The sequence below is a fragment of the Phyllostomus hastatus genome, unplaced genomic scaffold, assembly GCF_019186645.2.
Source record: "Phyllostomus hastatus isolate PE091 unplaced genomic scaffold, TTU_PhHast_1.1 phas_contig_40, whole genome shotgun sequence".
In the NCBI taxonomy this organism is placed as follows: Eukaryota; Metazoa; Chordata; class Mammalia; order Chiroptera; family Phyllostomidae; genus Phyllostomus; species Phyllostomus hastatus.
In genome coordinates, this window is record NW_025333872.1 from 68,414,984 (window position 1) to 68,428,771 (window position 13,788).

At 34.3% G+C, this 13,788-nt stretch overlaps 1 protein-coding gene across 2 annotated transcripts in view; it reads right to left on the minus strand.

The window, feature by feature from the left end:
- TRDN (triadin) overlaps positions 1-13,788 on the minus strand; it is a 304,890-nt gene that overhangs the window by 242,625 nt on the left and 48,477 nt on the right. For both annotated transcript variants that reach the window (XM_045843665.1, XM_045843666.1), the window contains exon 3: positions 717-881. In XM_045843665.1, the coding sequence (XP_045699621.1) occupies positions 717-881 (165 nt within the window). The remainder of the gene's footprint in view (positions 1-716; positions 882-13,788) is intronic.

Sequence of the window (13,788 nt, forward strand, 5' to 3'; positions counted from 1 at the left end):
TATTGTTTTTCTTCGACTCTCACTGGGGCCAAACATAAATTCAGACAAAGTCATAGAAAAGTCTGAAATAATAAGAGCTTTCCTGGTAGTCAAGTCTGAATACATGATGCCTGATGTCTAAAACTGTCCTTAAAAATGTCACTAAAAAGCAGAATCAAAATGTTTTGTTCTTTCAAGGCTACTCAGTAGTAGTTTATGTATGACTTGAGTTTATTTTTTTTATTCACTTATATGAAAGAGTACATATATTAGTTGCATAATTGTGATTTTAGTAGGACTGCTTTTTACTCTTTGAATATGAATATTACTTATGTATATAAAACATTTATATGAATATTTAGTTCTAATATTATTTTAACTTTTCTAAGGGTTAGCTTGAGAAATAGCTACTATTTCCCCCCAAAGAAGCATATGAATGTATTTCTATTGTAGGTGTGTCATAGCACATAATAAAACACTGTACTATAATGCTACTCTAATAGTAGCATTCAATTTTAACATCTTTATCATAATGGCAGATAAGCTATAAGGTGAAAGCCAAACAAGACCAATTTACTGAGCCTGCATCCTGTTGATTTTCTATGAGCACTCAGAATTCTATTCATTTTGGTTTAGACTGACCCAAGTTCTTGTTTGTACTTAAACTTAAGCAAATCACTGTAATGCATACCTAATATTGGTCATAGAAATCAGGTGTGTCTCTATGCTCTTTGTACCTTTATCAGTGTCCTCATCCCCATCATCATCTTCTTCTTCATCACCCTCAGACGAGATGATGTCAGACAACAAAGAAAAGAAGCCATAGACCCAGTCCGTGGTTTCCTCCACAGCGTGATGTGCATATTTCAGAGGATCTGAGGCAATCTTGGAAATAGAGCTTGCTAAAAGCAGTTTTAAAAAAAAGAAAATTTTATAATTATTTCCATAACGAAACTAAGAAACACTTTTTCCTGATTTAATCTTTAGCCTACATAAATGTGTCAATTTTATGGATTTAAATATCTCTAGGCTATAATTTTTCTGCTCAGAAATATTGGGTTGGCCAAAAAGTCTGTTAGTTTTTTCCTGTACAGTGGCTCTAGTAGTGCTTAGTTGTCTTTAACTTCAAAACAATTTTGTTAGATTGCAGTTTTACAGCTGTCATATCAGCATGCATTAAAAAACTTATCAAAATTGGCGAATTTTGGTGCAGCCATTTTAATGCTGAAGATGGAAGAAGATGTGCAACATTTTGGCATATTATGCTTTATTATTTGAAAAAAGGTTAAAATGCAACTGAAATGCAAAAAGAAAGATGTGTGCAGTATGTGGAGAAGGTGCTGTGATTGATCAAACATGTCAAGAGCAGTTTGTGAAGTTTCTTTGTACTACTGACATTTTGGCCAAATAATTCTTTGCTGTGGGGCTGTCTTATGCACTAGAAGATGTTTAGCAGCACCCCTGGCCTCTGCCCACTAGAAGCCAACAGCAGGAGATAGCCAACATACTGAAAGTATCCAAATTAATAAAGTTATTGGTGAAAATGAAAAGTGTGTATTTTATTTTATGGAAAGAACTAAATGAGCTTTTTGGCCAACCCAATATAAACTACATTTTGTTATAGCATGCATGGGTATTCAATTAAAAAGAAAAGTTATTGTGTTACTGTAGTCCATGTACTATGGGGAAACCAAGAATGAAATTGCCCTTGGGAAGTTTTTAATCTAAGTAAATGTTCAAAATGAGGAAAAATGGGAATAAATTAAACAATGTATTCTTAGGTTATCCAAATTGCAATACAAACTATAAGTTACAGATGGTCAGGAACAGAAGAAACCATGGCATCACATGTTCTGATTTCTTTTTTTTTAATGTTTATTTTATTTAATTTTATTGTTTCACATTTTTTATTGTTGTTTAAGTGCAGTTGTCTCCATTTCCCCCCACCAGCCATCCCTACATCACACCCCTGATCCCACCCCCCTTTGGTTTTGTCCATGTGTCCTTTATACATGTTCCTGAAAACCCTTCCCCCTTTCCCCCCATTTTCCCCTCCCACCTCCCCTCTAGATATTGTCAGTTTATTCTTAATTTCTTTCTGCTAAAAAAGTGCTCTGACTGTCAGGGGTGTTTTGTGTTTTTATAAGAATTTTAGGATTGTTTTTTCTATTTCTGTATAGAATGCCATTAGGATTTTGATAAGGATTCTGTTGAATATGTAGGTGACTTTGGATAATATGAACCTTTTAACAATATTAAGTCTTTCAATTCATGAACATGGGATGTCTTTTTTTCTGTCTGCTTTAATTTCTTTCTTCAGTGTTTATAATTTTCAGTATACAAGTCTTTCACCTCTTTGATTAAATTTATTCCCAAATAAATTGTTATTTTTCATGTTATTATAAATGAAATTATTTTATTAATTTAATTTTTCAGAGAGTTTGTTGCTTGTGTATAAAAATGCAACAGATTTTTGTATGTTAATTTTGTATTCTGTAACTTTATTAAATTCATTTGTTAGTTATAACAAAAAAAAAAGAAACAAATCATTGTTGGCCCATATTGTACTGAAAGGCATCATAGAGAAAATGGCTCTGTAAATTTTCAGATAAACTGTGAGTTCCAAGTTAATTTAAGTAGCTATGACTAAAATAAGATTGATAGGTCACTTATTATAATTTGTGATACAGCAGGAAAATACGGAATTGTCAAGCTAATGATCACATGGAGCTCTATCTAGATTCAATTGGTTTATCTGTGTTAGATATCCCAGTACCTAAAAATAAAAAGTGTTTGAATTCTAGTAGCTTTAATGGGTAGAACTAGAAAAGACAGTAAAATCTGTAAATCTTTCTTTTTTTATGTCCTAGGAGATATGAAGTATTTGTGGACTGAAAGATTAAATAATAAAAATACAACCAACTAGCATTTTAGGGATTTCCAAAATGTTGGTCTTCTCATTCAAATTACATGCAAATTTCTCTGAAGAAGTAAGAATGGTTTTTTTGAGTGAAGAGGTGATCTATCTGAAAAAAAAATCATATAAATTGTCTCTACTTTTTCATTAATCTGTATTTAAATTTTAGATTTATGTTTTCCTTAATTTTAAAAACCTTTCACTTTCATAGACTCTTATTTTTTTGATATTTTAAGAGACTAGAAACATACCAATATATTACATTATCTAAAGGTTAAATACTCCAAAATTTGTCTTTTACTCTGGTTGTGATAGGGAGTCATTGGAAGAAAGATAAAGTGATTTAACTTATGTAATGTCATTTGCTGTGTTGAACATTGAAAGACTGCCAGGTTGGATGTAGGAAGATCAGACAGAAGCCAAATGAGGTAATCTAGGAGGAAATTTACAGTAATTTCTATCAGTGTTTTAACAGTGTGTGTGGTGAGCTGTGGTCAGATTCTGAATATGTGGGTTGGCCAAAATGTCTGTTTAGTTTTTCTGTAAAATAAAAAACACATTCTTCATTTTCACTAATAACTTTATTAATTTGGATATTTTCAGTATGTTGGCTATCTCCTGCTGTTGGCTTCTAGTGGGCAGAGGCCAGGGGTGCTGCTAAACATCTTCTAGTGCATAAGACAGCCCCACAGCAAAGAATTATTTGGCCAAAGTGTCAGTAGTACAAAGAAACTTCACAAACTGCTCTTGACATGTTTGATCAATCACAGCACCTTCTCCACACACTGCACACATCTTTCTTTTTGCATTTCAGTTGCATTTTAACCTTTTTTCAAATAATAAAGCATAATATGCCAAAAATGTTGCACATCTTCTTCCATCTTCAGCATTAAAATGGCTGCACCAAAATTCACCAATTTTGATAAGTTTTTTAATGCATGCTGATATGACAGCTGTAAAACTGCAATCTAACAAAATTGTTTTGAATGAAGTTAAAGACAACTAAGCACTACTAAAGACATCACACTGAAAACAAAAAAAACTAAACAAATTTTTTGGCCAATATTTGGCCAAGCCAATATTTAAAAGCTAGAATTAATAGTATAGACTTACAGTTTGACTGTGGAATATGAGAGAGAGAGATACAGGATAACTTCAAGGTTGTTGGTATGAGAGCACAGAACAATGAAAATGCCATTTACTAAAGTGGGGGGATTGGAGAGAAGTAGGGATTTTGGTGGGAGTGTACACATAGCTGAGTTTTAAGACTTGTCAAACTTGAGTTGCCTTTTAGACATGTATGTGGTGATGTACCACACAGTCCAGCTCATTGTGACCTCCAAAAGTGAAGTCCTTATTGAAGACAGAAACTTGGGAGTTGAATAGAGAATAGAAGGTATTCAAAGCCATGACACTGAATGTGATCAGTAAGAGAGTAGAGGGAGGAACACTCTAACATTTAGATCATAGGATTAAATTAGAGATGGGGAAGAATCAGCAATGGAGTCTGAGAAGGAGATTTAAAGAGGGAGGGAGAGAAAGAAAAGAAAGAGAGAGAGAGTGAAAGGCAGAAAAAAGAATATAATGCACTAAATATACTAGGTAGATATTAAGTGAGGAAATTGTTTTAAGGATAGAATTATCAACTGGCTAATGTAGCTGATAGGTCAAGCGAGAATAACTTTTAGATTTAATGCTGAGGGTGACATTGGTAATCTTCAAAGGGCAGCTTCAGTGGAATGTATTCAGACCAAATGGGAGGAATTGAGAGGCAAGGGGTCTATTTTGCTGTAAAGAAAATGACAGAAATTCAGAATTGACTGAAGGAGGATTACAATCATAGTGGGTTTTCTGTTGTTGACACTGTTAAAGTAGGAAGAAATATTCCATTTTTATGCTGATGTGTAAGATCCCACAGACAGGGGAGAAATCATCTGAGAGAGAAGATTTCTGGGGAAATTTTAAATTGTATATTTTATTTCAGGAAATTTCAAACCCATCCAAGATAACAGATTATAAAATGCTGGTCTCAGGGAACCTATCTCCAGGATTCTTATAACTTCACTCCTGAGTCTTTATTTTACCACATTCTGAGGCGTTTCCTGTGAGCATGACATGGTAGTCTGAATGGTAAGATGAAACCTTAGAGAAAGAAAGTGAATGGATTTTACAATTGCTATTGAGAATTTTAAAAGAATTATATGTAAGGAACTGGATTGTACTGGCATCATTAAAGACATTTTAGCACTGGTATATTTTATATCTAATGGAAGACTACTGCAAATGGGGTTTTTATGATCTGAATAGATTGAGACCATTTCTCCATTCCCCTTCATTCTAAGTGTTCACTGGAAAACATAACAATAAAATCCAGTGTGATAGATATCTGTTTAATTATCCTTATGCTTAAATGCATTATATAAACTCTGCAGACATGTATACTGCCTGGTTCTAAAATAGTCAAATAAGGCTACTTTCATAAAGTCAATGTTGCTGGCTTGAGATCAGCTTCTGAATTTTAGCTACATGGGCAACTTTAAAAAGTTGATAGATGTATACATATAGATATATCTCAAATAAGATAGTGGTTTTCAAGTCAACTCTTATTCCTTCCCTGAGACATCACATCCAAATAATATCAATGGGAATGATATACAATACAACTAAACCTTTTATTAATATCTTCCTTTTTAAGAATACTCATGTAATTGTACTTTCCTACCTCTCCTGTTTCTATTAGTTTAATTATATATAACACAGTGAGGATCTTCATAAAATAATAGTAGCTAACACTTATAAAATGCATATTACCTGCAGGATATCATTTGAAGAACTTTACATATATTAACTCAGTTTTTCCTTTCAATGTTGTAATGTGGTAGTTATATTATTTTATCTCCATTTTAAATACACAAACAATGAGACACAGATAATTTAAAGAATATGCCTAAGGTTATACAGGTAGTAAATGATGAAGCCTGATTTCATAACATGTTCTTGATGAAACTCAAGACCATGACTTTCAACTATTATGTTATACTGCTATTAAAAAAGAGTCATAAATTCACAGTTGGTTCTAGAATAAGATTTTGGATGAGAGATTCTGGGAAGGCTTTTAATACTGTCAAAGGGGGCAACAAGAAATTTGTGTCACAGCGTCAAGAGAAACTGGAGCTGCTATAGCCACCTTATAACCATGAGGAAGGACTGTAGCTGGCTCAATGATAAAGGCAAAGGTTAAAAATAAAAGAACTTGAGTCCATGCCATTGCTGAAGCATTGAACTATCCAATCTTAGAATAATCACCCATCTTCCAGCAATTCTGTTATATGAGAAATGATTCTCAGTGTTCAAGTCACTCCTAATTACATCTGCTATTTCTTACAGAAATATATACCACCAGATGAAGGGGGAAATGCTTTAGTCTCCTCATGATCAGTAATTGAATCCTTAGCACTCATAAAAGAGTGCCAAGAGAGGCAAGGAAAAGCTTAAAGTTAAATAAGATTTTTTATTTGATCTCTGTCTTTGAAAGCAAACTATACAGATTCTTAAGTTTCTAAACATACTAGGGAAATTAAATTAATCATTTTTTTCTGCTTTACTCTTAAAGAACCAATTCTGTGTTTTCACCATTGGCCATCAATCTTACATTCTTTAAGTTATAGTCAACTCTTCTTTATCTTTCATCTCCTGAAGAACATCAGCAAACAATGGTTGCAAACAGAGGCCCTGAGCTCAGACTGATAGCATTCAAGTTCAAGCCCCCTGCCAAATCACACTGGAACCAAAGGCAAAAGGAAAATTCAGTAAAAATGATCCTGTCCTCATTTAAAATTTTGATGTTTTGTCATCGCAAATCTTTGCATTAATTTAGAATTTTTAATATTGCATTAAAATATTATGCATTTTAATTACTGAGTTTTTTAGAACACTTAAATTTTGCATCTAAGGTTAGTTCTTTATTCATTTCAGGCTGGTCCTGGTTTTATACCACATAATAGCTGTGTGATATACAGAAAATCAACATTCGCCACATCTATAAAATTCATCAAAGCCTCTACTTTTCCAAAGTAACTATACTAAATCAGGACCTCACCCCCTCATGCCGGTTCCCTCCATACTCTGTCTGCTCATATTCCAATTTATAATATATCCAGTTATGAAAAACAGCATATATGGTGAGGAAAAAAACCCACAGAATTCTGTGTTTCAGTTTTCTGGACTCTGAGATGACAATAGGAGTAATAATATTTATATCAAAAGGTGTTATGAGTATTATATGAGATAATACATGATCTGTCCAGAAAATTTCTAGCCATTCTTAATATAATGAGAACAGTTTGTATAATGTGGATATAAACTGGCAGCCAAGGAGAATGAACTAAAATGCATATGCATGAACAATGATGATTTTACTGTACTAGTCCGTGGGGACAGCAGATGCCACTGAGTGAGCATGGGTACTGTGTGGTTGTTGTATTCAAAATGAGTGAGTAAAGCAACTAATCTGCATCAAATTTTGTGTTAATCTTGAATATTCCTCCAAGGAAACTATTCAGATGATTCAGAAGGCTTTCAGGAACAGTGCAATGGGTGCAGCCCAAGTAAAAGTGTATCATAAATGCTTCAGAGATGGTCAAGAATCTGTTCTGGAAGGCCTGCAACAAGCAGAACACCTGAGAATGTTGAATGTGTATGGACTGCAATCAATAAAGATTGGTGACTGACAGTGTGAGAACTAGAAACTGATCTGGGGATTCCAAAAACTACTGTGTCAGATTTTGATGCAGGATCTTGGCATAAAACATGTTGTGCCAAAATTTATTTTGTGGCTTCTGCTACCAGAGTAAATATTATTACTCCTATTGTCATCTCAGAGTCCAGTGCTTCAGTTGCTAATGACTTGATTCAAACCACTACCAATGAACCACATTTCCTCAAGAAGGTTACAACCAGAGATGAATCATTGGTCTGTCTAGAAATGAAAGCCTGGTCATCTCAGTGGAAGTCTCCTGGTTCTCCAAACCCCCCCACCCCCAAAATGTAGCAAAGTTGCAGCAAGATCAAGACCATCTTAACTGTGTTTTTCTATTTGGAAGGTGTTGTCCAACATGAGTAGGTCCCACCAGGTCAAACAATTAATAATGGGTACTACTTCAATGTTTTTTGGTGGTTGATAGATGCAATATGACTAAAAACAGCCACAGCCATGGGCTACTAGTGATTGGCAGCTTCATCATGATAACATGTCCACTCATGCATCATGTTTGGTACAGAGTGTTTTGGCAAAACATCAAATCACCCAGGTGTCTTAGCCCCTCTATAGCCCAGATTTGTCACCCTGAAACTTCTGGCTTTTCCCAAAACTAAAATCACATTTGAAAGGGAAGATATTTCATACAATTGGTGAGATTCAGGAAAATACAACAGGGTAGCTGATGGCGATTCCAACAAGGATTTTGCAGAGTTTTTGGAACAGTGGAAGAGACATGAAGAGAACTGTGTGAGGTCTCAAGGTGCCTACTTTGAAGGGGACTGGAAGCATCATTGTCCTATGTACAATGTTTCTTATATCTCGTATCTTCTTCAATACATGTTTTTATTTTTCATATTATATAGCTGGATACTGTTTGGACTGACCTCAAACATACAAATCACATAGTATAGTGCATGGTAATTAATAAATGTCAATGTGGAGAAAGAAAGAAAGACTGTCTTTGAATCTTGAATGATTGAGGCTTTTCCCAGTTTGCTAGTTGGGACTAGCAGCTTCCCCACCCCTCAGCATCAACTTCTGTGTAGGGACTCATCTGATCTCAGAGTCTCCAAATGCTGTACAACTGCCATTTCTAGTAAGTCCTTGGGTATTTGGCACCTAAATTCTGACTGTATGGTATCCAGATAAAAGGCTGCTCTTGCACATTCCTTATCAAACAAAAGAGCAACTAAGAGGAAAGGTCTCTAGATCTGACTGTCAGCATCTGTCTGCATTCCATGGGTCCATGGGATGGCAGAAAAACAGTCATCTTCTGATTCTGCTAATGAGTCTCTGACTGCACAGCGAAGTGAATTGCCGCAAGGTCATGTACACAGCTCCTCCTCATTGCAGCTCCTACTCTAACCCACGATTCCAGCCCCCAGTGCCTGCATTCAACTACTTTGGTTCTTTTCTTGCAGGTCATGTATTCTTCTGTTTTTCTTGCTTTGTATTTTGCTCATTTGTTTGTTTTTCACTTGCTCTTTATGCTTAGCAAATAACTTCTATTTAGATCATATGAATTTACTGAATGATGTGTGTCAGGCAGTAAGCCAGGAAATCAAAATATTAAGATGAATAAGACTATTTTTACCTTTGAGATACTTATGGTCTGATCAAGGAGACAGAAGTTTCAAAGTACAATGTAATAAATGTAAATCTTAACACTGTCAATATTATCATAAACTAATATTTTATAAAGAAATACTATGTTCATTATTCAACATTCAAAGTTTAAAATATTCTACCACCCTTTCCTATATTATTTACTTATTTAGTCATTCATTATTTCACCTTAACATTTATTCAAATGTTTATCATACTTTGTGCTAAAAAAATTATAAGCATTAGAAAGTAAGTAAAATAGAAAAGCTATTCTTCTTACAAATTTAGCAAATCACTGAAGAGAGATCTTAAATAAATAATCACATCCATATATATATGTATATATATGTATAAAACTTGGAGGAACTATGAGTAAAGAGTAAAATGTATAATGTAGAATTGTAATAGAATAACTTGATTTTCATTGAAAACTCAAGAAAGGTTTCTTTAAGAAAATAAATTTAAGTGAGCACTGAAAGATGTATAATAGCTGGTTTACCAAAAGTGAGTGTTAACATATATGATTTATAATTATATCTATATATATATAGGTAAATTTGTAAATACCAATATAAATTCTAATTTGCTTAGGTTCAGATGAGTGGTTTAGAGCATCAATATCATACTTTTAGATTTTTTGACCTTGAATCGACCACCAACAAAACCTGGGGTCCAACTCAGACTTACCAACTTTTTATTTTGTAAAAATTAAATATGTAAAAACAGTGACAGAAACAATATCTCTATTATCATAATTTCAAAGATAATTCTAAGACCAAAAATGCAAGAACAATAGAATTAATACCATTTCTTTAAAATGAATGATTTTTTCTCTATTTTTTTCATTTCATAGAAAATCAAAAAGCTTAATTAAGGTCTGGGAATTATTGGGCTACAGAATCTTCTGCTTCCTTGAGATATTTATAAGCACATTGGAATTGTATAATGAAATGCATCCTTTTAGGTTTAAGTGACCAAGAAGACCAAACAGTCCTGGAACACTGAACAGAAAATGTGGAATATGAGGTAAGGCTTGAATCAGAATAAGAAATATACAAGTGTCAGCTATTCTTGAAAACTCGGTGTACATGGGAACTGATAAAGTCTAAAATGGTGCAGTTAGTGTCTCAGTATATCAAGTCTCCCAAATGTGATAACATATTCATATATATACAGTCACACAGATATCTCCATATACACAGACGCACACATACGTATAAATATGCATATATACATAACTATTAAATGTTAAATTTATACATTCTGATTGACTTTGGGTCTTCCTTGAATCATTTTACCCCTCTAAACTTAGCCTGACAAACAGTGCACCTGTGTAACTGGGCTAAGTGCCAGGAAAAAAAAATCAGGGAAATTAATTTCCAAGAGCAGTAGATAAATGGCACACCTCATTAGAAAATCTATTTAAAAGGCACATCAGGAGATGTCTGCAAGACTTTCATAAGAAATTGATGCTTCCTACCATCATCTCTTTGCTGGCTCTCTTCTCAGATTACTGATCTTACTTCCTGGTAATAAGATTCAAATTCAAGTTACATTTAATGAGTGCCTCCTATGTGCCAGGCACATATGTTTTATATAGATTAGCTTATCTAATTCTTATGAAACTGTTTTGAAATAAGTATGCTTTTTGTGGAATGCATGCAAAAATTATCAAATGTGCTTTGAGACCACCTGGTAAGGCCATATATTGATTGTTTTCCTTCTTATGAATGAGGATGCTAATAAATTATGACTTTCATTCTTAGCCAAGAAAAGCCAAGAGTTATAATAGTTTTTTCCCCTGTACATTCTGACCTGGAGAGAAATCAGAACATCCATTAATGCCTAAGTTTGGAGCCATTTCTTTAGAACTACTATGTGTTTGCATGAATTGCTTAGAAAAAATAATGTCTCTTTATAAACAAAGCAAAGAAGTTGTAAGGAATTTCAAACAAATCGCATAGTTTCAATCCTGAAAGAGTTATTAAATTATCAGGTCACCCCTCAGTCTTCTGGAAGTGCTTTCTGGAGAACTGCAGAAGCTTGGGGACAAGACCCCCAGCAACTTTTGTGATCCCCCAGCTTCAATATTAAAAATGTAATGTTGTACTGGTCCTCCCTCTCCACCCCTGCCACCCTTAACCTGAAGTTTCTAAAGACATTTATCTTCCTGATGAGAACTAAACACAGAGTGGTAATATCTGGGTGATCAGACATCTTGCATTGTGCCTGTGGTCCTGAAATAAATATTAATGCCTATTTACTTCACTTCCACAAGTATCCCTGTTTTGGATAATAAATTACAGTCATCCTACATGATAACTTTGTGTGCTGTCAAATCACTAATCTGGAACTCCATTTCCCAGAATTCCTTTACAAGCCCTTTCCAGGTTAGTTGGACACAGGAGAAATCTGTATGAGTTTTGGAAGGTAGAAAGAAAGTGATTAGCCATTGTTTATTCTCCGAAGGTTGACATGGGGCAGGTGCTGTTGCAGCTCACGCACAGTATCTCAGGTACGCTGGCTGACCCTGACATGTGGCAGCGGCCCGCAGCAGGGCTTCCAGTTTGCGCTGAACTGCCTCCCTCAGCATACCCCAGTCCTGGCCAGGTGCTTGTGAGCATTCCTTGGTGGATGCCCCGATTTATCCTGAAGCTCAGCCACATCATCGTACTTGAAGTGGTGAGAGTCAAATGAGGGTTCCAGTTTGTCCCACAGCCTTCTGGTTTGTCCTTAGTCTCCCCTATTCTATTTCCATCTGCCCTTTCCAATGACTGGGTTCAAATGCCATCTCCCAAAATTTGGCCCCTTGGCATGTTGAATATATTCAGCTGAAGGAATTTTAGAACTGGTAGGTACTAGAAACAGGTCATAAAACCCTCATGTGAGAGGTGCCCTCCTTCTACCTAGAGCAAAAGGGCATTCCTGTCCTCCGAAAATGCCCAGAGGAATCAAATGATTTGCTGTTTGTCCTAATTTACTACATGTACTTCATAACCTTTTTTGTTCTATCACATTTATCCACCACTTTTTACTCTTCATCAAATCCAGAATAAAAATGCTCAGGTTTAACTGTCTCTTAAGGTCTTCTTTTGCTTATGAAGGCTCCAGCGTAACATATAACATATATCAAATAAATATGAATGATTTTCTCCTTTGTTAAAGGTGGTCTAGGCCAAAATATAGAAGCATAGAAGAAAAAATATGTTTCCTTTCCTAAACCAAATTCCACCTTGCTGATTTCCAACCCAACCCACACACATCACAACAGCCTTTGTAAGCCATATAATAATAAGTCTCCTATTCTTCATCACTCATAGTGGTTCTACTTCAAACAAGCTCTGACAGATATACCATAGCATTGTTTGAACATATATTTAATAAGATATAAAAGGTAGGTGAACTCTCTTTCTAGTATCTGTTTTCGTGTCCTAAAATGTGTCTAATTTGATAAGAACCAAAGTCACAAATTTTGCAGACCAGAAAGCAAAGTGTTAATCTGCATTTTACAGACAAGGAAATATAAGTTTGTAGTCATGTTAGCTTATAGGTTATAGAGCTGTAGAGTGATCCCAAGTCTTCTGAAAGAAGCATGTAAAAGTCAATTGTACAAGGGCCTCACAAGCAGATCATGTACAGGTTAAGTTAGATCAAATTCAGAAAATAAGGAATTGTACAAGTTGCCCCGAGGAGAATCATTCTTATCAATCCAATATAGTACATGTTTATAAAATCTGTTTTTATTTCTCTATGAGCAATTTTTAATGCCTTCAAAAACTTTATCTACTTTTCTAAAGTGCCAGAGAGTAATGTAGAGCCCAAGGACAGCTGCCTTTACTTTTTGGTCTTTAGGGATATTTCCCATGTGATTTCTTCTTCCACTAGCCTTGTTTTTTTATATGTTAGCAATATATATTTCAAAGGCTATTATGTACTACAAAATACTCATCATTATAATAATATTAATCCCTAGCAAATATTTGAAGTGTATCAATTAAAAATAATATTAGAAACATAAAAGTATCATTTATATATGAAACTCTTATTGAAGCAAGTGATTTTTTTTCTGTGAAGAATCAACATAAAAATGCAGACTTGAACTTAATAAAGCAAAGAAATTAGAATTTAAATATGAATGGATGTGTCCCATCCAACCAAAGATTAATGTGAATTTTTTGTACTATAATTATACAAATTATTTGAATTTATATTCTTTAGGTTCCAGAAACTGATCATTCAAACTTCACTTAGCTAGAAGTATTTGAACTTCTTATTTGAAGAAATTATACATTTCTTCTTTAAAATTTTAGCTTTGTGATTATTTTTTTATTTCAGATCCATTAGTGAATAATTTATCTTCCTAGATGTGGCCTCATGAGTTATCTCAACACATCTCTTTCTCTTTGCACCAATTATAATCACAATATCTTTGTCAGCTATGGTATTGTACGGCACTTCCTTACAGGTAAGCATTTAACTAAAGATGTGAAACTTAGTGATGTCATTTTTTAGGGTAAAATACATAGTA